Raw genomic sequence first — 26,522 nt, forward strand, 5'->3', positions numbered from 1 at the left:
TTGGCCCGTCAAGTCTATGCTAGCTCTCAGGGCAATCCCCTCAGTTCCTTTCCCCACTTATTTCTCTGCAACCTATCCTCTCTCACGTGTCCATTAATACCCCACTGACTGACCCACCAACCACCTACACTAGGGGTAATTTATTAGTAACCAATTAACCTAACAACCAAAAAATCCTGGAAGTACTCAGCAGGTCGGGCACATCTGTGAGAAGAGAAACAAGAGTTAGTGTTTCAGATCAAAGAAATTTGCACCCGATATCAGGATTGAGACCTTGTCTCTGGAGCTGGGAGGCAGCGGCACTACCTGCTGCACCACTGTGCCAGTACTGAGAGTCTATGGGGAGGTAAACATTTTTACAAACTTGGAAAAGGCAATTATTTCCATCACATCTGCCTTTTCTTTAATTAGTATTATTTGCTTAAAGTGCAATATCGTTTCCCTTTTCGAATAAGTTATCTTAGCTTTTCTCCAACCTTCTGCATACTGGTGTCTTCAGTGTCTTTCCCCAACACTTTGTTATGTAATTGCTTTAAATTATCAACCACACTGTTACCTGTCCAATCTCCATCTTACTGAGATCTCTCCTTACTGAAAAATAATCGAAATATGGAATCAAATTATATCAGCTGTTTTCCTTAAAAATAAAACACTTTCAAAATGATAACAATGAAAGCCAGCAACTATTGTTGGACTCATTGCATATTATTTATGGACGTAACTATTGAGGTGGAGTTGGGCATGTGTATGGACTCACAACAAGCAGTCCATGTACAGCAAAACAAAAATCAATCTAATCGCAAAACCAAATTGATTTAAGAGGCAGAGAAAACAGCACTTATCACAGAAGCTGATAAAAGCTTTTCAATTATGAAAGGCATAAATAGGATAGACAGTCAGAATCTTTTTCCTAGGATAGAGACATCAAATACTGGAAGACACGCTAACTAAGGTGAGAGGGGGAAAGTTTAACGGAGATGTGTGGGACAAGGTTTTTACACAGAGAGTGGTAGGTGCCTGGAACAGGCTGCCAGAGGTGGTGGTGGAAGCAAATACAATAGTGGCATTTCAGAGGCTTTTAGATGGACACATGAACATGGAGGGATATGGATCATGTGCAGGCAGAAGAGATTTAGTTTAATTTGGCACAGGTGCCATAAGCCTAAGAGCCTGTTCCTGTGTTGTACTGTACTATGTCCTACATAAGCAATGGCATCTTCTTCCAATAAATGCAGGTTAATTTCTCTAGAAAATAGAGTGAGTATGGAATAGCTGTGTATAATTTCTCGTCACAGAATCAATCCCAGTCACCAACAGCATTGGAATGGTCCACCTCGATTGACATGACAATTACCCAGTTATCACTACATGTACCCAGGTCCAAATTATTATTTTCTGCAAATGCTGTAGACTTACAGTCCGTGACTTTATTGCTTTGTACGTAATGATTCTAGTAACCTTACACTGAATGTTGCCTTTGTGTCATTTTACCAGGCCAAAGGTCCTCAAGGGCCACTAGAGGAAGTCGGCAAGGAATCAGCTGAGCACAGTTCAAAACTCCTGAATGATGCCAATGATTTGAAAAAGAAAACTGCTGGTGAATAACTTGTCCAATTTAGGCATCCACTATTCATCTTGGCAACTAACCCTTGAAAGTGATTGAAGGAAAAAGCTTGCTGGGCAATGGGGAATGAAACGGGGAAGTTGGACTTGCTGGAAAGTGGGCAAAGCAATGGCAGATGGAATTTAACTCAGACAATGCAACGTGATGCATTTTGGGAAGTTAAATCAGGGTAGGACATGCACAGTGAATGGCAGAGCGCTGGGGAGTGTTGTGGAACAGAGAGAGCGAGGGTTACAAAGGTTCTATGAAAATGATGACACAGGTAGACAAGGAAGGCATATGGCACACTTGCGTTCATCAGATGAGGCCATATAAGGGTTGAGACATCATGCTACAGCTGTACAGGACATTGATAAGACTGCACCTGGAATACTATGTGCAGGTCTGATCGCCATACTATAGAAAGCATGTGATTAAGATAGAGAGGATGCAGAAAAAATTCACAAGGGTGTTGCCAGGACTGGAGGACATGAGTTACAAGGATAGGCTGGAACTGTTTTCACTGGAGTGAAGGAGCGACTTTTTAGAGGTTTATAAAATCGTGAGGAACACACATGAAGTGGATGGTCACAGTCTTTTTTCCCAGGGTCGGGGAGTCTAAAGTGAGAGGGGAAAGATTTAAAGGGGACCTGAGAGGCAGGGTTTTCACACAGAGGGTGGTGTGTATGTGGAAAGAGCTGCCAGAGGAACCTGATACAGTTACAATCTTTAAAAGAAATTCGGACAGGTTCATGGATAGGAAATATTTAGAGGGACATGTGTCCAATGCAGGCAAATGGGACAAGCTCAGAAAGACACCTGGATCAACATGGATGAGTTGGGCTGAAGGCCTGTATAACTCTGATTATATGAAGGCTGTAGTACAGGCAAGATGGGCAGAATAGCCTGTGAGATTTGCACTCAGTATGTCAGGAAATCCTTGGCTCTTTGCAGTGTTAAGCTTTCCTCTACATGTTTTCATCAGCTTTCTGCCTAAGCCCACTTGGATGGGTTACTCAGCTGGTAGGCAGGAATGGCAAGAGGCTGCTGACAAGGACCCAGTAGAATGGTCCTTGGTACTGAAGTGAGTGTGAGCAGGTTTGGGGAGCTCATGGTAGAGAAGGCCCAAAGTGTCCTCATAGGCCCTAACAGAATGTACAGCCACTGCTGGCCAATTAGTAGACACATTTTCTTTTATTTAAGGGTGAGCACTGCTAATAGAGCCACTGCCTCACAGTTCCAGAGTCCTAGCTTCAATCCTGGCCTCTGATGCTGTCTGTGTGGAGTTTACACCACTTCACTGTGACTGTGTGAGTTTCCCCTGGGTGCTCTGGTTTCCTCCCACATCACAAAGATGTGCAAGTTGGTAGATTAATTGGCCACTACAGTGGCCAATTAATCGACCAATCCTCTGCGATGTGGTAGGACCTGGTGGAGCTGACGGGATTGCGGGAAGAATAAAATGGGATTCTCGTTGGATTAATGTAATGGGTGCTTGATGGTTGGTGTGGACTTGGTGGGCTGAAGGGCCTGTTTCCATCCATAGTATTGTATGTGAAGACTTGCCTTGGTTCTCTCATTTGTTCAGGTCTTGTCAACCAGCTGAGCGGACTGAAAGAGAAAGTTCATCAGATTCAAAGGAGTGCACATAATGTAAGCCGACTGCTGAGTGAGCCCCTGCAGTTACTAGCAGGCTTGCCTAATGGTAAGTAATCTGGATAATTTGCACACACTGAGCACCACTTGGAAGGTTAATCGTCATGGAACAATATTTTTTTATAACTTCCATGAATAAGTGTTCAAATTTTTCATGCACTTCTGAAGAGATTGGTGCAGCACTGATCTGAATGAGCCTGCTCTGTGTGTATATACAGTATGTAAAAAATTACGTCCAATTATCTCACTTTGTCCTGGATAGTGTTGAGCTTCTTGAGTGCTGTTGAAGCTGCACTCATCCAGGCAAGTGGACAGTACTTCACTACACTCCTGACTGGTGTCATGGAAATGGTGGAAAGGACTTCAGGTGCGTGAAGATGAGTTGCCAGCTGCAGGATTTATGTGGCTGGTTCAGTTGAGCTGCTGGTCAATGATGACCCTCAGGAGGTTGATGTTGCCTGAATTTCAAGGCAAACATCTCAGGATAAGGGATGGGCCATTTAGGAGTGAGCTGGGGAGAAACGCCATCAGTCAGAGGAGTGTGGATCTGCAAAATCCTCTACCCAGGCCGCTGTGGGTGCTTAGTTGTTGATTCAGGGACAAGGTTGATAGATTTTCAGACACAAAGGGAATTGAGGTAAATGGAGACCAAGTGAGGACGTGAACAATGTTGAGAATTATCCATGGTCATCTTGGCTTGTGGAGCAGGGGCTGTAGGGTTCTCTCTCTTATATTCTCTTAGGAGTTAGATCCATCTATTGATTGCCCCAGCCATTGGAAAGAGATTAAGTCTATTCAGGGAGTTTTGGGAATTGGTGAAAACCAATAGAAATTCTTTATATAAAATAGAAATTAAATGCATTCAAGCTGCTGAATCACCAGAAAGCTTGAAAACATTAAGGTGCACAGGAGGAGGATGGGGGAGGGTTGCCTTTTTAGGCCCATGCAAGATGACAGCCAAGTTCAATTAGTAGATTCATGAGCTTAATTAATGAGAAAACTCTATCCTATGAAGTTTTCAGGACTTCAGGTTCATGAAGACCTGCAGTGGTGTGAATTCATCTTTCCTCCCTCTGTGACTCCATGAATTATGTACCACGTTATTTCAAAGGAGGATTATCAGTCTAGATTTGACACCAAGGCACATAAGGAGGCTGTAGATCAATGAAACAGGGTTTAATTTGCACCTTAATGCCAGGGAAAGAAGTAGGAAGACAAAGAGGATTAGGGAGAGTATTGTGATGCTTAGGACTTGACAGCTGAAGGCACGGCTGCTAATATTGAGGCTGATGAAGTCGGAGATGAGGATACATCTTGGAGGAGCTTTCAGAAGTAAAGAAGTGAGAGATCATGCAGAGATTTGGAAGCAATCATGATTGTTTTAAATTTGAGGCATTGGTGGACCAATCATCAGAATTGTGAACCCGAAAAAACAGAAAGTGGATTAATTTTGATTAGATGACTCCAGCTACCTTTCAAAAGTACCATCATCGATTGTATATTACAGGTACCACGAACAGAATTCATGAGGCAAAAAATCATGCCGTCTCGGCTAATCTAACAGCAACTGCAACTCTTGCTGAAATTCAGCAGTTCAGTCGGCAGCTGTTGACCACATCTGGCACTTTAACGCGGGTCAATAAAACTGTCAGGGAAACAAATGAGCTCATCAATGATTCAGCGAGGACTGGTAAGTTCATAGTGAAGAATCGATTGAAACTCATTTTTGACAAATGGACATATTTTGCTCGATTAAACATGGGCAGTACAAAAACAAACAAACATATGTTTAGTGAAAAAAAAAGTCAAAAGTATTTTGCAACTCTGCAGTCCTTGGTTCATCCAAGGGTACATCTTGCTTGATAGAACACTGGTTTGGCCACACTTATTGGAGTATGGTGTCCATTTTTGGTCACTTTAGGAAGGATGTGAAGGCCTAGGACACGCTGCAGAAATGATTTACAGGAAATGTTTCAGAGATGAGGGACTGGGAGGGATGAGGCAAGGCTGGAGAAGCTGGGATTGTTCTGTTTAGAGCAGAGGAACTTAAGAGAAGATGAGAGACTGCCGGTTTCCACCCTTCTCCGACTCTTCCCTTTCCTACTTGTGCTTCTCCATCTCCATTTCAGGAATTAGCTGGAGTCAGAATCCACAATAACCCCACTGATGCCCACTACGGTCTTGACCACACAGCCTGCTACTCTGCTTCCTGTAAAGACTCCATTCCATCCTTCCAGTTTCCCCACCTTGGTTATATTTGTTCTGACAATATTGCTTTCCACATGAGGGCTTCCAAGATGCCTTCATTTTTTTCTTAGCATGGGATTCCGCTCCACCAGAGTCGACAGGGAACTGCACGTTACTATTCCACTTCCTGTACTTCTCGCCAGAACCTGGATAAGGCAGAAGTGTCAGAACTTCCTGTTGTTAGAGAGTAGTGAAAGTTTGAACATCTCAGCTGACCAATCTAGGGGAGATGTGAATGAAGAGAGAGAGAGAGAGAAAATAAAACATCATTCATTTCACTAGTTCTGCCATCCGGTCTTTATCCTTTCCCACCCTACCAGAGAGGTTCTCCTGGCTCTCTGTACCCCTCACCCTTCTCTGCAACTTGAAACATGTTTGATTTCCAACTTTTCCGATGAAAGGTCTTTGATCTATTAACTCTGTTAATATATCATTAACTCTGTTTCTCTCTCCATTGATGCTGCCTGACCTTCTGAGTATTATCTGTTTATATCTAAAATGAGATGTAATAGAGGTGTTCAAAATAACAGAGAGAAACAGTCCATCAATGGAAGGATTGGGAACAGATTCATGGTGGAATCCAGAAAAAAACTGGAAATGGTGGAAATCCGAAGTAAAAACAAAATGCTACATCTGCAGAGAGGAAAATTGCCAAGTACGTTCAAGAGGCTATTCTTCAGGTTGCTGACCTTTCATCAGAACTGGGAGAAGTTAAGAAAAAGTTAAGGTTTTTAGTTACAGAGAAAGGAGGAGGGTTAGGTAGAGCACAAGGGAATATCTGTGATAGGATAGACTGGAACAGATTGAAAGACACAGTGGTGGTGGTGATGTAAAGGCAGTGATTGATAAAGGTAGAACTGGGGAGAAATAAATAGAAAGTGTTGTTCCTCAATTAATGTTCATCTTCATTGGAACAAGGTAAGAAGCTAAAGGAAGGGAGGGAGTGACATGGGGAAATACAGTGTTGGGTAATTGGTAGGAGAGGATAGCCCTGTAGACTGAATAAGAGGAAGCAAAATAGAATTAAGAGCAGGCCATTTGGCCTCTCGTGACTGAGCCATCATTCAGTAAGATCAAGACTGACATTTTTAATCTCAGTGCCACTTCCTTGCAATTTTCCCATGTACCATGATTCCCTTAATGACTAAAAATCTTCCCATCTCTGTCTTGAATGTACTTGGCAATTGGGCCTCAGAGCTCACCAGGTGGAGAATTCCAAAGATATAATCTCCTTTGTGCGAAGAAATTTCTTTTCAGCTCTGAGCCAGTCCCCTGGTTGTAGACACCCCACATCTCCCTTTGTCAAGCCCTGTAAGAATTTGTATAGTTCAATTTGATCACCTCTCATTCTCCTGTATTCGAGAGAATTAGCCCATTCTACTTCATCTCATCTAAAACGACAAACACAGCATCCCAGGAATCAATCTGATGAACCTGAAGTGCACTCCCTCTAACACAAGTATAACCCTCCTTGGGTAAGGAGACCAGATCTGTGCAGGGTATTCCAATTGTTGTCTCACTGAAGCTCAATGTAATTGAGACAAGCTACCTCTACTTTTGTACAGAAATCCTTTTAAAACTAAACGCCAACCTGACATCTGCCTTCCTAATAGCTTGCTGTATCTTGCCTCCTGGAGGTGTTCTGCAAAGCTATCACCTGGTCTGCTGGGTCTGAGTCCTGAGTCAAAAGGTAACTTGTATTACAAAGCAAGTAAATAGCATCTGGAACACTTTGGCAGATGGGTTAGTGGAGGAAGATTCATTGGTGCCTTTGAAAAGGGAATTGGTTAAACTCTTGAAAGAAATAAAAATTTGCAGGTTTAGAAAGCAAAGATGGGGAGTTAGATAAGTTGCATTGTCCTTGCAGAGACCCAAGATGGATAGAAAAGAGTAAATATCCTCTTTCTAAGCAATTATTGTCCTAGTATATGATTCTTACGACTGTGATAACGCGGGGAAAGTAAGCACAGTGTTGTTTTTAGCTGTTGCTTTAATTGCTGATATTTTTCCTCCTTACAGCTGTGGCTGCTGGAGCAAAGGTGCAAGAAATCGAAATTCAAGCCAATTACTTGTTGGACAGATTGAAGCCATTGAAAATGCTTGAGGACAACCTGAGCAGAAACTTATCAGAGATAAAAGAGTTGATTAATCAGGCCCGGAAGCAAGCTGCCTCGGTAAGCGTGGAATCAATGGGAGCAGCTTTTGTGAATCAATTTTACCTCAAAAAGTTTTTAAAAAGTAGCACAGTGATCACTTTCTGTGGTGACCTTCTTTTGCTTAAATTCCTCATCACACCATTTGCAGGTTGGAGCCAATCGGTGCAGCAGAACATCTTAATTGAGTCAATCCTCCATCTACGTTCATTGGCTTTTAAAATCCAAAGTAGCCTATACTCTCACCTCTCTTCCATCTATAGCATTAAAGGCCTCCTCTCTGGGCTTTAAACTTTCTAAGACTGAGGCTTAGTACGTCAAGTAAACAGAACTTTGATTCATTGGTATCGGAAGGGAGAAACAAAGAGTTAAGATTCTAATTACAGAATCTCTGGCCAAATTTTACTTGCTACTCTCATTGACCATTGCTCATGTTTTATTGACTTGCAACATGTGGGCATCATTGACAAGGCCAGCATTTGTTGCCCATCTGTAATTAGCTTACAGATGGTGGCAGTGGGCTGCCTTCTTGAACTGCTGCAATCCCCTGATGAAGATAATCCCACAGTTGTTAGATCGGGGGTTCCAAGGTTTAGACCCAGCAACAATGGAGATACGTTTTCAAGTTAGGATGATGTGTGATTTGGAGTGGAAGCTGTGGATGCAATAAAAAGCTTACTTTCAGCAGCATCACAGGCACATAGCATCTGAGACACAACATTCACAAGGAAAGCATAAATTAGGCTGTAGTGTGCCTTTGAAGTAGTGGGTACCAGTCAATTGGACTATGTGAGCCTGGTTGTATTGAGCGTTGATGAAGCTGCACTCACGCAGTCAAATGGAAAATATTCTATCAGATTCCTGATTTGCGCCTTGTAGATGGTGGAGGACTTTGGAGAGTCATGAGGTAAATTGAGATACCAGTCTCTGACTGGCTCCTATAGCCGCAGTATTATGTGGCTGGTGCAGTTGATTTTCTGGTCAATGGTGAACTCAAGGATATTAATGATAGGCAATAATAATATCAAAGAGAGTTAGTCAGTTAGTCATCATTTGGCACTTGTGTTTGCAATTTATCTGTCCACGCCTGAAGGTAGTTCAAAACCAGCAATATGTAATCCCAGAATGTTTCATTATCTGGTGAGTTGCTGCTGGAATTGAGCATTATGCAGTTAATTATCGAACATTTCCAGTTCTGCCATGCACCAAGCCTGCAGACAATTGGCAGTGGGGAGTGGACATGCTAGATGGACAGTAATGGAGTGAACCCTTATATAAAAAGGCTGCCAATGGTTGGATTGCCAGTGCAGGTGGTTCCTCCTGCACTGATATCAAAGAAAGCACCAGCAGTATATTGTACATTTGCCTGGTGTGCTGCGAGCTTCTGAACAGCATTAATATCAAATATGCATTCTGGTTACATCAGCAGCATTAGATCTAAACATTCATAAATGCAGAAGAAATTAAGATTCTCCAATGTTACCCAAATGATGATATTTTTAAAATACTGTCAGGAATTTATCATAAATTAAAAAAAAGATAATGTTGGAAACGGACATCTGTGGAACGAGAAATAGAGTTAGTGTTTCAGGCTGAAGAACCTTTATCAGAATAGCAATTTATCAATTCCACTTTGTAAATGTAAGCAAGTGTCTTCTTCTAACCCTGAATTTAATCTTTCTTCAGATTAAAGTGGCAGTATCAGCTGACCGAGATTGCATCCGTGCCTACCAGCCTGCACTCATGAGCAGCAACTACAACACTCTGACCCTGAATGTGAAGACCTCTGAGCCAGAAAACCTATTGTTTTACCTAGGCAGCAGCAGCAATGTGAGTAACCCGTAAGAGCTGCTGGTGCACTCTGCGGAGAAGTCCAACTGAGGCTATGGTTGTTAATATAGTGAAGCCATGGTTCATGCACTGCAGTTTACAATCACTCCTCAAATGCACTTAATGTAACTGAATCTCCAAATAACTGAAAAATAATTATTTGCCAACCAAATTTCCCACTTACATATGAATGTGGAAGGTAATTAGTTAAATTACTTTTCATGATTTTAGAATGGCATCCTTTTAACGGCTATCAGCTGTAGTTTATGGGCTAGCATCCTTGCTTCTGAGTCAGCAGCTTCTGGATCAGAAGATCCCATTCCAATGTCTTGTGCACAAAAATTCAGGCTTGCTCTTCAATGTCGAAGATGCTATCTTTTGGATGAGATGTTAAACTGAGGCTGTTTCTGCCCTCTCAGACGGACATGAATGACCCCATGGTGAGTTACCTTGACCAATATTTATCCCTCAATCATTTCCAGAACAGATTATCTGATCTCATTTGTGGGAGCTTATTGTGTGTAAATTGGCTGCTGCATTTCCTCCGTTACAACACTGACTAACTTACTGGCTGTAAGATCCATGGGGGTGTCCTGAACATCAAGCCCTTCCTTGACATGGGACCATTTCACAGTAATTTGATGAGATTTCCTTTTTAAAGTATGTGCAGCTAATTAATAATCAGTCTATATAGAGAATTTTAATAATCCACATTTATTCTTAATCATTTTTATACTACTTTGATTGCACACCAGTAGTGCTAATAGTTCTTCCAAAATTCTATAGGTACTGGAATTGTTCCTCTGGGGCAGCAAATATGACCCCATTATTTAAGAAGGGAGAGTGAGAGAAAACAGGCAACTACTGATCCATTGGTGCAACGTCAGTGGGAGGGAAATCGCTGGAATCTATAATGAGGGATGTAACAACAGAACACTTTTAAAAGGATAATAAGATTGAGCAGATTCAGCATAGAGTTAAGAAAGGAAGATAGTGTTTGATTAATCTGCTGGAGTTTGTTGAGTTCTTAGAATGGACTAAGGGGAATCAGTAGATGTGATGTGTTTGGATTTTCAGAAGGCTTTTGAAAAGGTCCCACACAGATATTGGCCAACATGGTTAGAGCACGTCGATTTGTAGGTAATATACTGACTTGGATTGAATCAGTTATGGGCAGAAAGCTAGGAGTGGGAACAACAGATCTTTCTCAGGTTGGCAGACTGTGACTGATGGAGTGCTGAGTGGCCAGTGCTTTTCACAATCTACATCAACTGTTTGGCTCAGAGGTCTAGATGTCATGTTTCCAAGATACTAAACCAGGTGGGATTGTGAGGATGAGGTAAAGAGGCTTCAAAAGGATGTAGACAAGATGGATGAACAGACAAAGATGAGATGATGGAATATAATGTGGCATAACTTGAAGCCACTCACTTTGGTGCAGAAAAAAGCTGTTTTTCTTAAATGGTGAGTGATTGACTCTCACAAGTTGCTGAAGGCCAAGCAAGTACAGCAGGTGATAAGATATCTTTTACGTGTACATTGAAACACACAGTGAAATGCATCTTTTGTGTAGAGTGTTCTGGGGGCAGCCCGCAAGTGTCGCCACGCTTCCGGCACCAACATAGCATGCCCACAACTTCCTAACCTGTACGTCTTTGGAATGTGGTCAGAAGGGCATGTGGTATTTTAGCCTTTATAATGGGATTACAAGAGTAAAGAAGTCTTGCTACAGTTCTTCAGGGCCTTGCCGAGACTGCACCTGGAATGTTGTGCTCAATTCTCCCTACCTAAAAGAAAAAGGATATACTGACCATAAAAGGAGCCCCGTAAGGATTTATAGGACTAGTTCCAGTGTTGCTGAACTTGCTGCCTGAGGGGAGATTGAATAGACACTGCCTGCATTCTCTAGAGTTTAGAAGAATGAGATGAGAATTCATTGAAATAAATTTCTTTTAGGGCTTAAGAGGGTGGATGCAGGGAAGATATTTGCCGTGCACGAGGAGTCAGCTGGGGCTCACAGCCCAGGAGTAAGGGTAGACTATTTACCACTGAGGTGAGGAAATGTCTCTTCACTCGGAGGGTGATGAATCTTTGCAATTCTCTACCCAGAGAACTCTGGGGCCTCAGTTGTTGCATTCATTCAAAATAGAGGTTAAAAGATCTCCGTTTATTGAGGGAAGCATAGATTATGGGGATGGTTCAGGAAGGTGGTGTTGAGGATGATCTTGATGAATAGTAGGGAGGGCACATAGAGGGCAGGAGACTAGGCCTCCTGCTTCCATTTTTAAATAGGAATATAGCCATGGGTTAGAGGCATGATTGGTTAGAGTGGAAGAGAAAGGAATCTATTTACATATATCAACTTAAAAAATTTATTTTTAATGGGTCTATTAGTCCATTAACTGGAAATGGAGTAATTGTCTAGATTGAAATCACAGATTAATATTAAGACATTCAAAAATAACCAGCAAAGGCATTATATGTCAAGGAAGTTCTATCTATTCTCCTGCTGTGATATTTTGAGCAATCTTAGAAACTGTGGTGAGGAAGATTGCTTGTTGTGGAAATTGGAAATACACATTCTTGTAACAGGAACACCTCTAGAGTAGAATAAAGGCATATCACTCATTATCATACCCTTTCTGCACTTAATATGATTTTGTTTGATGTTGTCACCATGTGTGTCTAAAGCAGAAATTACATTTTGATCCCAATATTTAGCATTTTGTTAATCATGGCTTGAAATATACATTTGTTCATTTTTTTAGTAATTTAATTATAGAGGAAGTTCCAGCCATTTCCAGTGTCTGGTAACATGTATTTCCTTGCAGGTTGTTAAAAGTTTTTCAGTTTTTCAAAAGTTTTTCAAAAAATATCTGTTTTATTCATTATTCCTGAGCATCTCTTTTGCTAATTAAGATGGAAAGCTTTCATGGTTATCTTTAGACCTCAGATTTAGTCCCTTCCATTAATCTCGCATATAATGAAAGTAATAACAGAGCTAGTGTGGCCATTTTTAGACTAAGTTGGATATTTGCCTGCTGCACCATTTCACAGTCTGAATTCTTGGCTCTGGAGATGCGACGGGGCAGAGTTGTCTTCTTGTGGGACGTGGGTTCAGGAACAGCAAGATTAGAATATCCTGATCTTCAAATTCACACCAACAAGTGGTACAGGATTCACGCTGCCAGGCAAGTTAATGTTCCCTCATGCTACAAATTTCTGATACTAATTATCAATTGCCTGTTGATTACCAATCGTTCTTTGAAGATGGCATGTTCAATCATGATGTAAGAATTAAGATGTGGTATAAGTCTATGTTACTTCCCAGGGAACAAGAAGTTCTTTTTCTATTTTAGCTTTCTGTAGTTGGTGTGATTTGGGGAAAGAAACTTTGTGGAACAGTTCTTGAGATGGATTCATATGGTGGTCCTTTAGCGATCTTATGGCAATAAGTAAACTTCTCGAATTGAGTGTTGCTGGCAACTACTGACAGTTGTACTAGAGAAACAAAGGTCTGCAGATACTGGACTCTAGATGAAAAACACGATGATGCTGGAGGAACTCACCAGGCCAGGCAGCATCTGTGGAGAAAAGCAGGCAGTCAACGATTCAGGTCAGGACCCTTCAGGACTGAAGATAGGAAAAGAGGAAGCCCAATATATAGGAGGGAAAAGCGGAATAGTGATAGGTGGACAAAAGAGGGGAGGCAGGGCGGGCACAAGGTAGTGATAGGTAGATGCAAGTAAGAGATAGTGATAGGCAGGTGTGGGGGAGGAGGGGAGAGCAGATCCACCAGGAGATGGGTCAAAGGTGAGGAGGCAAAAAAGGGGGTAGAAAAGAGAGAGAGAGGCTAGGAAAGGGAACAAAAGAAGAGGCATTGTTGGGGGGGGGAGATGTTGTGGAGATTACTTAAAGTGGGAGAATTCAATGTTCATGCCGTTAGGCTGCAAGGTTCCAAGACGGAAAATGAGGTTGTAGTCAGACTGCCAGCATACAGCCATTGAAAGTGCAGGAAGACCCAGATTTGCACACATACCCTGTGAAATCTGGGCACAAACCCTGTGAAATGTGGAAGTCCGGGACCCGCTAACGGATTCAAAAGGCCATCTCTGCAGTTTGCTGCGCCTTTGCACTCCATATAGACTCCCGTGGCAGGTCACAGTATTGCTGAGATTCTCCACATGTATTTCCATCATCTTCTGTTTTTATTTCATGTTTCCAGCATCTAAAGCTTTTTTTTATTTTTATCTTTATCCCTTCTCCAAGCAAGAAGTTAAGCTGGCCCTCCTCCAGGACTTGCATGCTGGCTTGGAAGGGCTACTCCCAAGGCAACTAGAAAGGAGTAGAGGGTACACCCTGAGACAACAGCTGGAAGAGGAGGGCTCCTCATCCAGTCCTGAAGCATCCATGAGTGTGTGTGAGCTACTTGTAGTATTAATGGATAACCAGAAGGCCCCCTCTGGTCTGTTCTGCCATTGAGTTAGCCTATAGCTGCTCTTCATCGCAATGCGATTTGCCCTCTTTGGCTTCCTAATTCTTCATGCCCCTAAGTCATTGGAAACCATAAAACCCCCCACTCTCAGTTTCCATTGCAACTCAAGGCCCTGAAATAGGTGTCCTGCTATGGCACAAGTGAAACAATCCATGGCATTGTCAAAGCTGTAGGTGAATATTCTACCCTAGTGTAAAATTCCACCTTGCAAATACCTTATAGTGTATAGTGTGCTCTGCTTTATATGATGTTAGAGGGACAAAGAAAGCAAATCAACTTTTCTGCCATACAAAAGTAAGCTTTTATGCTGCAGGTTGCCTTGAGCAGTAAAAACCTTTTATCACTTTCACTTAACAATTTGCATATTGTATTTGGATGATAGGTTTGGACGTATGGGTACTCTGTCTGTTCAAGAAGTTGGATCTTCTGCTTCAGATAAGCCTGCCATAAAAAAAACTACATCTCCTGGAATTTCCACAGTGCTTGATGTGAATAATTCCACCCTGGTTTTTGTTGGTGGACTCTCTAAGCGATCGAAGGTCAGTTGTAATACAGGATCTTTTCTGCTCACTGTTTTCTTCAACCCTCTCTTGTGTCAACATCAGTGCTGTACAATAACTCCATTTCGCTTGTGTGCAGAAAGCACCAGCTGTGAAGGTTACCCACTTCAAAGGCTGCATGGGTGAGGCGTTTCTTGATGGAAGATCTATCGGCTTGTGGAACTATCGAGAAAGAGAAGGGAAATGCAGTGGGTGTTTTGCAAGGTAAAACTAATCATTCTCCTGGGTTTGATGGCATTTTCTTAATTTTCATTTCAGTAAATATTGTGCCCCTCAAAATTGATTGATAAAGACACCAAGCACAAAGGGAAAAGTTACAACAAAGACAACAGCCAAGGGAGTGCATCTTGTGGTGCCTAATGATACTTGACTCAATCCCAACTTTAACATCATTGTAAAAGTCACCATTTCTCACATTGCTCATTCAAAGGCCTTTTTGTGTGAGCATGCCACTCGGAGAACTGGAATATATAGCGATCTTGCAGCGCAGTGCTGCTTATCAAGGCATTGCTCACCCCACCCTTGAAACACTTTTAACTCACGTGCCGGCTTCTTAGTCTATGTTTTAAATAATTATGCTCAAAATAATTTTTCATGGCTTTTACAATCACAAGAGGTTGCAAATTCATAGTGTGCCGCTGCTTCTTAAGACAGAATTCGTTTCTTTGTCTTAAATTTTATTAAGATACCTCAGCTTTGGACATGTTCATTATAAATTGCACAGCTATAACAAGTTTAGTTGTTAAACCTTGTTATTGCAGTGATTGTACTGATAAATATAGATTACGTAGTTCACATTCGTTATGACAAAGAAATTTGTCCTCTGTCAAATGCATGATGCAGTCCATTATGTGCTCAAATGCCAGTTCTAAAATTCAGTGCTGTGACTCCATGGTGTGATAAATTTCAAGCCCATCATTTTTGGTGGGAAGAGAAAGTGCAGAGCAAATCAGTCAAAATTTGACAAGGAAAGGTAACATTTGAGGTCCTATCTTTCCAGATTCTGCATAAACCTCTGTAAATTCAGAAATTTCAGATTTCTGGATTTCATTGTTCTATTTGTATCTCCACAAAATGATTTGTGAGTTTCCTTCCACATTACTAGTTTTTCCTTATCTATACAACCGTGGCAGAGTTTAAGATGATCACATGCCCATGTAGCACACGACATTGCAATGAGTTCATGGTTCTCCTGAATTTAATCCATATTGGAGGGTGAGGGGGTGGTCAATATATAATAAACTTGTGCTGCACCACACTTGTAGTGGCCACATGGAAGAGGCAGAGCAGAGGAAGGCCATGGTCAATGTTTTGGCTTCCATGGTATCACATCAATAATATGTTTCCCATCAATGGCTCTTCTGGCATTCTCCCATCTTAGTAACCTGATTTATTAGGTGTTTAGATGCATTGCTTTTTAATGATTGTAAAGTGCAGGCAACTGCAAATAAAATTAAACACCAAGTCACAAGGATCTAGTGCCCAGTAATGTTCTTAACCACATGCTGTGCCTCACACACTCTGCTTGGAGTTTAAAGTTGACTTGAACTCACTTAGTACGTAATCAGCATGACCATTACCCAATTCCATCAGAGCCTTCACACTCACTCTTTTTGTGGAGGGAAGGAATTGTAATTAGTAATGTTTTTGTTATGTTTGATACATTCCCATTGTAAGTTATCCACATGTGGTCCAACAGCAGTAGATTTGGAGGGAAATAAACCAAGTTAAGAGGTCTTGTTTAAAGCACAGTTGCATGTTTTTTTTTATTAGTGTAATAATCTAACAGTTAGAATTGTGGTTGAAGTTCTCAACATGCCATGGATTTTAGCTGAAAAGAGAGGGTAGAAGATTATTTGCAGATAAGCATTATGTGTCTTCTGCAGATCCCAGAATGAAGACATTGCCTTCCACTTTGATGGTAGTGGCTACTCAGCTGTTGAGAAGATATTGCGCTCCACATCTACTCAACTGGTGATGCACTTCAGCACATTCTCACCAAATGGCCTACTTCTGTACCTTGCTTCAAATGGCACTGTAAGTGTGAGGCAGCTTAGATTACTTCATCAGTGGCTTTGTCCGTAACAGTGTATTTGTAAAGTTCAAACATTTCTGAAAAATAATTCCATTTATTTCCTCTTCAGGCTATGAATTTTGAAAATATCAAACATCCATTGATTTTACATACACAGTTTCCTTTATATTTTTGTTACATATTTCCGTGGGGCAACACAGTAACATCAGAGATAAAGCTATTGACTCTCAGTACCAGTGAACTGATTTCAATCTTGACCTCTGGTGCAGTTTGTGTGAATTTGCACGTTCTCCCTGTGACCAGGTGTGTTTCCCCTGGGTGTTCCAGTTCCCTCCCACATCCCAAAGATGTGCTGGTAGGTTGATTAGCTACCAAAATTATCCCTAGGACTGATTAAATGGTAAAACAATCAAAGTGGTGTTAATGGGCACATGAGAGAGAATAAGTTGCATGGCTACAGGGAAATAAGAGGGGGAATGGATAGGACTGATGGGATTGCTTTGCTGGGAGCTGGAAAGGACTTGATGGGCTGAATAGCCTCCTGTGTAATAATAAATGTTAGAAGTATCCCATTCCCATCAGCTGAATAGAATTTAACATTTATTTTTCATACCTGTTCGTATTTTACTTAATTTATTAGAAGCAATGATACTGTAAACCATAACGATACATTATTAATGAAATAACCAGGACTTAAAAATGACATTTTTCTTTCATTATTGGCATAAAGCTTGTGGGAACTGGTTAAATGTACCTTAAACCCAGGAAAGTTTCTTCTTAATATTTGAGGCCCTCAAAAGAAGGGAGTGACATACTGTATATACCTGTGAAATACCTTATGCACTGACTTTCATGGCCAATTCCCCCCATCCTTCAAATATAAATCCAATTGCCTTCACATTTCTTCATTTCGCTGTCTTTGTATTTCTCTGGGAAAATGCCCTGTGCAGCAGGATTGCTCATTAACTGTTTGTCCTTGGACTTCAGTCGCCCTGTAGGAAGCTTTGACAGTATCCCAGCATGAAACAGAACTGCCCGTTTCTGACAGGGAGCTCCTCAGCTACAAGTGTGCTATCCTGCTCTGTTGTCACGCTGCTAAAACCTGACAGATTCAAAGGAAGATAAAAGTGTACACTTGTTTGCTTATAGACTGACATGAAGCAACTCATAAATACCATAGCAATGTGCCATCTTACTCTGGAGTGCTGTGTCTCACTGCTATTTTGATCATGAACACAGTAACACAGTGGTAGTTCAATCGTGGACACTTGTAATCCTGTGTTAGCAATGCATGCCAATACAGGTCAGATTCCCTTCATTAGATATTCCTTTGGATGTGAAATTCCCTTCTGTCTGTAAAACATCAGAAGGATGAAACTTGCAAATTGATTTTTTTGAGACAGAACAGCTGCTCGGGGCTATATTTGTCTGATGGGGAAATTCATTATTTGAGAAGTGGGGTGGGTTTGTTCTTAGCAGAGTGAAGAATCAGAATTACGACTTGTTTTAGGATATTTTGTTTTCCTGGTTTATCAGCTTCCCTTCCTGATCCTTCCATAAAAAGTAAATAAAGGCACAGGTTTACAGGCGAACAGAAAAGTGGGCCACAACCACAGAAGTTCTACGTTTTTCAGAGTATAATACTCTCGCTGCCGAATCAGAATATCATGAGTTCAAGTCCCACTCCATTGACTTGAGCACAGAAGTCTAGGCTGAGGTGTCAGTGCAGTACAGAGGAAATGCTGAAGTGTTGAAAGGTTAGAACAAAGGAACATACAGCACAACACAGGAACAAGCTCTTCAGCCCACGATGTCTATGCCAACCATGATGCCATTTTAACTAATCCCATCTGCCTGCACATGATCTATATCCCTCTATCCCCTGCCTATTCATGTGTCTGTCTCAATGCCTCTTAAATATTGCTTTCATATCTGCTTCCACTACCTCCCTTAGGAGTGCATTCCAGGCACTTGCCACTCTGTGTAAAAAAAAATGCGTCATATATTTCCTTTAAACTTTCTGCCACTCATCTTAAAGCTATGCCTTCTAGTATTTGACATTTCCACCTGGGAAAAGGACTGACTGTCTACTCTATCTATGCCTCTGATAATTTTATATACTTCTATCAGGTCATCCCTCAGACTCCGACGCTCCAGAGAAAACAGTCCAAGTTTATCCTGCAATAGGTGCGTCCAGCTGAGGCTCCTAGCAGACCGAGTTAGGGAATTGGAGCAGCAGCTGGACGAACTACGGATCATTCGGGAGGCGGAGACAGAGATAGATAAGAGTTATCGGGAGATAGACACACCGATAAGACAGGAGGAGAGTAACTGGGTAACTGTCAGGAGAGGGAAGGGGAGCAGGCAGAGAGAGCAGAGCACCCCTGTGGCTGTCCCCATCAATAATAGTTATACCGCTTTGGATACTGTTGGTGGGGATGACCTACCAGGAACTAGTTGCAGAGGTCCGGTCTCTGGCACCCAGAGTGGACCCTCAACTCAGAAGGGGAAGAAGGAAGAGAGGAGAGCGGTAGTGATAGGGGATTCTATAGTCAGGGGGATAGATGGGATATTCTGTGGGGATGATCGGGAATTCTGGATGGTCTGTTGCCTCTCTGGTGCCAGGGTCCGGGATATCTCCGATCGGGTTCAGGTTATTCTCAGGAGGGAGGGTGTGAACCCAGATGTTGTGATCCATGTAGGGACTAACGACGTGGGCAGGAAAAGAGAGTTCAGGGAGTTAGGTGCTAAGTTGAGGGGCAGGACATCCAGGGTAACAATCTCAGGATTGCTACCTGTGCCACATGCGAGTGAGGAGAGGAATAGGAAGATTAGGCAGATTAATACGTGGCTGAGGGGATGGTGTGAGAGGGAGGGCTTCAGGTTTATGGATAATTGGGATTTGTTCCAGGGAAGATGGGATCTGTTCCAACGGGACGGTTTACACCTGAACTGGAGGGGTACTGACATTCTTGCAGGAAGGTTTGCTAATGCTGCTCGGGGGGGGTGGGGGGGGGGGGTTTAAACTAAATTTGCAGGGGGAGGGGATCCAGAATGAGAGAGAGGATAGCGAGATGGAGGGTAGAGGACAGGTAGGAACTACACAATTTCGGAACATTAATACAAATGGAGAGAGGGAGAATGGGTTTAAAAATACTATATCTGAATGCACGGAGTGTCAGGAATAAGGTAGGCGAGCTTGAAGCTCAGATACGAATGGGTAAGTATGATGTTGTTGGGATAACGGAGACATGGCTGCAGGGAGATCAGACCTGGGAAATGAATTTTCAAGGGTATACATGCTATAGTAAGGACAGGAAGGTGGGCAGTGGGGGTGGGGTGGCCCTGTTGGTGAGGAATGAGATTCAGTCCCTTGCAAGGGGGGACATTGAATCAGGAGAAGTAGAGTCAGTGTGGATAGAACTGAGGAACTGTAAGGGCAAAAAGACCCTAATGGGTGTTATCTACAGGCCTCCGAACGGTGGTATGGATATTGGGTGCAAGCTGAATAGTGAGTTAATGTTGGCATGTGGCAAGGGTAATGTCACAGTAGTTATGGGGGATTTCAATATGCAAGTGGACTGGGAAAATCACGCTGGTACTGGACCCCAGGATAGGGGGTTTATAGAGTTCCTCCGGGATGCATTCTTGGAGCAGCTGGTACGAGAGCCGACCAGGGAGAGGGCTATTTAGTGCTGTGTAATGAGCAGGATTTGATAAGAGAACTCGAAGTAAGGGAGCCATTGGGAGGTAGTGACCATAACATGATAAGTTTTTAATCTGCAATTGGAGAGGGAAAAGGGCAGATCAGAAGGGTCAATTTTGCAGTTGAACAAAGGAGACTATAGAGCCATGAGGGAGGAGCTGGCTAAAGTTGACTGGGCGGGCATCCTAGCAGAATTGTCAGTGGAACAGCAATGGCAGGTATTCTTGGGAATAATGCACAAGGCGCAGGATCAGTTTATTCCCCAGAGAAGGAAAGACTCAAAGAGGGGTAAGGGGCCACCGTGGCTGACAAAGGCAGTCAGAGATAGCATTGTGTTAAAAAGGAAGAAGTATGGCAGAGCCAAGCTGAGTGGGAAGATAGAAGATTGGGAAATTTTTAAGGTGCAGCAGAATTTAACTAAAAAGGTAATTCAGGAAGAAAAAATGAGGTACGAAGGCAAGCTAGCCAGGAATATTAAGGAGGATAGCAAAAGCTTTTTTAGGTATGTGAAGGGGAAGAAGTTAGTTAGGAACAATGTTGGGCCCTTGAAGACCGAATCAGGTGAAATTATTACGGGAAATGGGGAGATGGCAGTCGAATTTAATAAGTACTTTGGATCTGTCTTCACTGGGGAAGACATAAGAAATCTCCCAGAAGTAAGGATGGACAAAAGGCAGAGGGTGACAGAGGAACTGAAGTGGATTGACATTGGGAAAGAAATGGTGATGGGTAGACTAATGGGGCTGAAGACTGACAAATCCCCAGGTCCAGATGGTCTGCATCCCAGGGTACTAAAGGAGGTGGCTCTAGAAATTGTGGATGCATTGGTGATCATTTTCCGATGTTCCTTAGATTCAGGGACAGTTCCTGAGGATTGGAGAATGGCTAATGTTATCCCACTTTTTAAGAAAGGAGGGAGGGAGAAAACGGGGAACTATCGTCCAGTTAGCCTAACATCTGTGGTGGGGAAGATGCTAGAGTCCATTATTAAGGATGAAATAGCAGCATATTTGGATAGCAATGATAGGATTGGGTCAAGTCAACATGGATTTACCAAGGGCAAATCATGCTTGACTAATCTACTGGAGTTTTTTGAGGATGTAACCAGGAAAATAGACGAGGGAGATTCAGTGGATGTTGTATACCTCGACTTTCAGAAGGCATTTGATAAAGTGCCACACAGGAGATTGGTGGGTAAAATTAGGGCTCATGGAATTGGGGGGCGGGTATTAACATGGATAGAAAACTGGTTGGCGGATAGGAAACAAAGGGTAGGGGTGAATGGATGTTTCTCAGAATGGCAGGCCGTGACTAGTGGGGTGCCACAGGGCTCGGTGCTGGGACCGCAGCTGTTTACGATCTATGTTGATGATTTAGATGAAGGCATTGTGAATAACATTAGCAAGTTTGCTGATGATACAAAGTTGGGTGGCAGTGCGACATGTGTAGAGGAAGTTAGGAGAATTCAAGGTGATTTGGATAGGTTGGGTAAGTGGGCAGATACTTGGCAGATGAAGTTTAATGTGGATAAGTGTGAGGTTATCCACTTTAGGAGCAGGAACAGGAAGGCGCATTACTATCTGAATGGTGTGGAGTTAGGTAAGGGGGAAATACAAAGGGATCTTAGGAGTCCTTGTTCATCAGTCACTGAAAGTGAATGAGCAAGTGCAGCAGGCAGTGATGAAGGCTAATGGAATGTTGGCCTGTATTACAAGAGGAATTGAGTACAAAAGCAAAGAGATTCTTTTGCATTTGTTCAGGGCCCTGGTGAGACCACTCCTGGAGTATTGTGTACAGTTTTGGTCTCCAGGGTTAAGGAAGGATATCCTGGCCATAGAGGGCGTGCAGCGTAGGTTTACGAGGTTAATTCCAGGGATGTCGGGACTGTCTTATGCTGAGAGGTTGGAGAGACTGGGATTGTACACGCTGGAATTGAGAAGATTGAGAGGGGATCTGATTGAAACATACAGGATTATTAAGGGATTGGACAAGATAGAGACAGGAAATATGTTCCAGATGTTGGGGAAGTCCAGGACCAGGGGGCATGATTTAAGAATAAGGGCTAGGCCATTTAGGACAGAGGTGAGGAAAAACTTCTTCTCCCAGAGGGTTGTGAATTTGTGAAATGCACTGCCTCAGAGGGCAGTGGAGGCCACTTCTCTGGGCACTTTCAAGAAGGAGCTAGATAGGTTTTTATAGATAGGGGAATCAAGGGATATGGGGACAAGGCAGGAACAGGATATTGATTGTTGAGGATCAGCCATGATCTCAAAATGGCGGTGCAGATTCGAGGGGCCGAGTGGTCTACTTCTGCTCCTATTGTCTATTGTCTATCCAATCTCTCCTTATAGTTAATAGTCTAATCCAGACAACATCCTGGTGAACTTCATCTGCATCCCCTCTAAAGACTCCAAGTCCTTCCTGTAATGCATTGACCAGAACTGCACACAGTACTCCAAATGTGGTCTGACCAAAGTTTTGTACAGCTGCAACATGACTTCCTGACTTTTATATTAAAAATATAAATAGGAGAAGTTGTAAACCATATGACCTGTCGAGTTTGCGACACCATTCAATAAGACAATGGCCCCTTTGTTCTTTGGCCTCAACCATACTTACTTGCTCTATTGTCAAAAGATTTATCCATCAAAGCTTCAAATATATTGAATGAATCAGCATGCAGTACTTTCAAAGAAGAACAGGGGTATCTCAATGTCACAAACCAAATAGAATCACAGAGTTGCTACAGCAGGGGAGGTTGTCATTTGGCCCATTTAGTCAGTCACCTTCCCCCTGTTTCTCCTCATTGCCCTACAAGTCGTGCTCGCTCAAGGTCTCCATCCCTTTGATTCCCTTTGAAGACAGTGATGGTTTCTGTTTCCACCAGTCCTGCAGGCAGTGAATTTCAGATCATAACCACCATCTGCATAAAGTTTTTCCTCACATATTCCTTGTATCTTTTGTGCAATGTTTTAACTTTGCACCCCCAATCTTTGAACCAGCCATGATTGAAAACAGCTTCCATCTGTCTCTCCTGTCTAGACTGGACATGATCATCTATACCTCTATCAAAACTTCTCTCAAAATTCTTTGCTGTCAGAACCACAACCCTCGTTTAATTCTTTATCATGTTGTTCTTTGTGTGAGCTTGCTTTCTGCAAATTGGCTACCACGTTTCCCACATTACAACAGTGAGTCACAGTCGAAAACATTTACTCTGCTGTAATACATCTTTGGGACTCTCCGAGGCTATAAAAGACACTGTTCAAAAGCAAGAATTTCTATTTTCCCAATTCAAGTGGAATTCAAGTTCATGAATGTTAATAATGGAAATGGTTGACTGATCATTCATCTCATTGGTATACTCAACTGATGCCCCTACTCTTAATTATCTTTTACCAGAGAGATTTCTTAGCAGTAGAACTGGCAGATGGGAAAGTACGAGTGACCTTTGACCTCGGATCTGGAGTTCTGATGCTCATGTCCAAGAAACGATACAACAATGGAACTTGGTTTAAAATTGCATTTCAACGTAATCGCAAACTAGGTAAGACAACCGAGCAATGAGCCAGTCCTCAAATTCCTTTCCCTTTTTTATTAGGTGTTATTAAAAATTGAAAGATTGCTACATTCAGAGATGCACTGCAATGAACTTAAGTCACAGAGTCGTACAGCACAGAAACAGGCCTTTCGGCCCACCCTGTCCATGCCAGCCTTTTTACCCAAGTACACTAATCCCTTTTTTCCTGTATTAGGACCCCATCCTTCTCTGCGAGAAACAAAAAAAGATGCAGATGCTGGAAATTTAAAATGAAAGCGGAAAATGCTGGAAATGCTCAGCAAATCAGGCTGCATCCATGGGAAGAGAAACAGAGTTAATGTTTCAGGTCAAAGACCCTTCATCAGAACTCTGAAACGTTAACTTTTTTCTCCTCCCAGAGAATCGACCTGACCTGCCGAGTATATCCAGCATTTTCCGTTTTTATTTCATATCCTCCATATCTTGCCTATTTGCATGTCTGTCTGAATGCCTTTTAAATATAGTAGTTGTATCTGCTTCCAGCACCTTCTCTGGCAGCACATTCCACACGTCAGATTTCAGATACCTGTAAAAAAAAACTTACCCCTCAGATCCCCTTTAAAATTCCTTCCTCTCACCTTAAACATATGCCCTTTTATTTCTGATTCTTAAGTCTTAAGAATTCTCCTGCAGATGAGTTGCTAACGTCTTTAGCTGTTTTGGTTTGGTTGGACATTACTCACACTATTTGAAGAATAGATAGTAGTTCTCTTAGTGTCTAGTGATACACCCTTCGTCCCATGGAGTCTGTACTGACCATCAAGCACCAACTTTACCCTAATCCTAACCCATTTTATTCTCTCCACATTCCCAAACGTTACTTCTTCAATGCCATAAAATAACTGGTCATTTATCTCATTGTTCTTGAGAGATGTGGCTGACATTTTCTTACATTGAGAACAGATTCAAACAGCGTAAAATAACGTGAGATGTTTTGACACAGCAAAGCATGAGATGAATCCAAATATTATTTATCTTAACAAAAATGATCAGTGGGTATAGTATAATGATAGCAACTTCCCAGTACTGGATTCCATCTTTGGTTCTCCTCAGTTTTCTCCTCCCCCTCACCTGAAGAGGCAGGCACGGTAGTGTAACGGTTAGCATAATGCTATTACAGTGCCAGTGACCCGGCTTCAATTCCGGCTGCTGTCTGTAAGGGGTTTGTACATTCTCCCCGTGTCTGCGTGGGTTTCCTTCGGGTGCTCCGGTTTCCTCCCACATTCCAAAGACGTACAGGTTAGGAAGTTGTGGGCATGCTATGTTGGTGTCGGAAGTGTGGCGACATTTGCGGGCTGCCCCCAGAACACTCTACACAAAAGATGCATTTCACTGTGTGTTTCAATGTGCATGTGACTAATAAAGATATCTTAATGGAGATCTTAATCTTAATGCTGCCTCTTCATGGAATTCTAGTGTAACTGCACTGCTCCAGAACTCCATTGGTTGACCATATTCAAAAGCTAGTTAAATAATTGAGACCATAAGTCCTAATTTTAACTTAATTGGCTCAGTTTGGGTCCATCACCTATTCTTTAACCCTGCCTGATTTTCATTGTTGCTGGAACTCCTTATCCAATTGAGCATTAGTCACATGTACATCAAAACACAGTGAAATACATCTTTTTGCATCACTAAGAATGTGCTGGGGGCAGCCCGCAAGTGTCGCCACGCTTCCGGCGCCAACATAGCATGCCCACATGTAATCCTTGCCAATGACATCCACAATTCATCAATAAACATAAGAGAGCCTTTGTCTCTGAGTAATGCCAATATGACTCACTCTCTCTGAGAGCATGGGATTGTTGAATTTACCTTTTTGTCCCTCACATTCCAGAAATCTGTGCATATTTTACCCGAGTGGCCCCTCTTCATGTGCTAGCCCAAACATTAATGCTGGTAAGATGGAGCCACAAGTGACCACAGATGCTGGAATTTGGAGCAAAAATCTAGCTGCTGGAGGAACTCAGTTGGTCAGGCAGCATTTGTGGAGGGAATTGGACAAGCAACATTTCAGGTTGAGACCCTTCATCTGAACTGGCAAAATATTCCCCTACGAAGGATGTGATAACTGAGTCCACTGACAGCTGATGTCCATATTTCCCAAGGGGGATCACTGCCAGTGATTTTTGAACTGTATTCATTGGAGTACAGAAGAATGAGAGGGGACCACATAGAAACATTTAGAATGTTGAAAGGACTGGACAGAGTAGTTGTGGTTAAGCTGTTTCCCCTGGTGGGTGAGTCCAGGACTAGACGGCACAATCTTAGAATTAGAGGGTACTGATTTAAAACAGAAATGAGGAGAAATTTCTTTAGCCAGAGGGTAGTGAAATTATGGAATTCTTTGCCACATACAGCTGTGGAGGCCCAATCATTGGGGGCGTTTAAGGAGGAGATTGATAGGTATCTAATTAGTCAAGGTATCAAGGGATATGGGGATAAGGCGGGAAATTGGGGCTAGATAGGAATAGTATTAGTTTAGCTCATGGAGCAGACTCGATGGGCCGAATGGCCTACTTCTGCTCCTTTCTCTTTTGATCTTGTGATTAGCACACCAGCAGCTAGCTTCTGTTTTCACTTGTCCTGATGCAGGGAGATGACAGGGAATACCGCTTCCACTGCATTCAGAGACATAAACATGGACCTTTACTTCT

General features: G+C 42.4%; 1 protein-coding gene across 1 annotated transcript in view; it reads left to right on the forward strand.

Annotated features, from left to right (window-relative positions):
- lama1 (laminin, alpha 1) overlaps window positions 1–26,522 on the forward strand; it is a 274,266-nt gene that overhangs the window by 206,050 nt on the left and 41,694 nt on the right. The window contains exons 41-50 of the mRNA XM_052022961.1: window positions 1,520–1,597; window positions 3,192–3,308; window positions 4,767–4,949; window positions 7,526–7,680; window positions 9,346–9,489; window positions 12,547–12,680; window positions 14,367–14,523; window positions 14,624–14,748; window positions 16,431–16,581; window positions 23,688–23,832. Coding sequence (XP_051878921.1) covers window positions 1,520–1,597; window positions 3,192–3,308; window positions 4,767–4,949; window positions 7,526–7,680; window positions 9,346–9,489; window positions 12,547–12,680; window positions 14,367–14,523; window positions 14,624–14,748; window positions 16,431–16,581; window positions 23,688–23,832 — 1,389 coding nt within the window. The remainder of the gene's footprint in view (window positions 1–1,519; window positions 1,598–3,191; window positions 3,309–4,766; window positions 4,950–7,525; window positions 7,681–9,345; window positions 9,490–12,546; window positions 12,681–14,366; window positions 14,524–14,623; window positions 14,749–16,430; window positions 16,582–23,687; window positions 23,833–26,522) is intronic.

Source organism: Pristis pectinata, chromosome 9 (assembly GCF_009764475.1).
Source record: "Pristis pectinata isolate sPriPec2 chromosome 9, sPriPec2.1.pri, whole genome shotgun sequence".
Lineage (NCBI taxonomy): Eukaryota > Metazoa > Chordata > Chondrichthyes > Rhinopristiformes > Pristidae > Pristis > Pristis pectinata.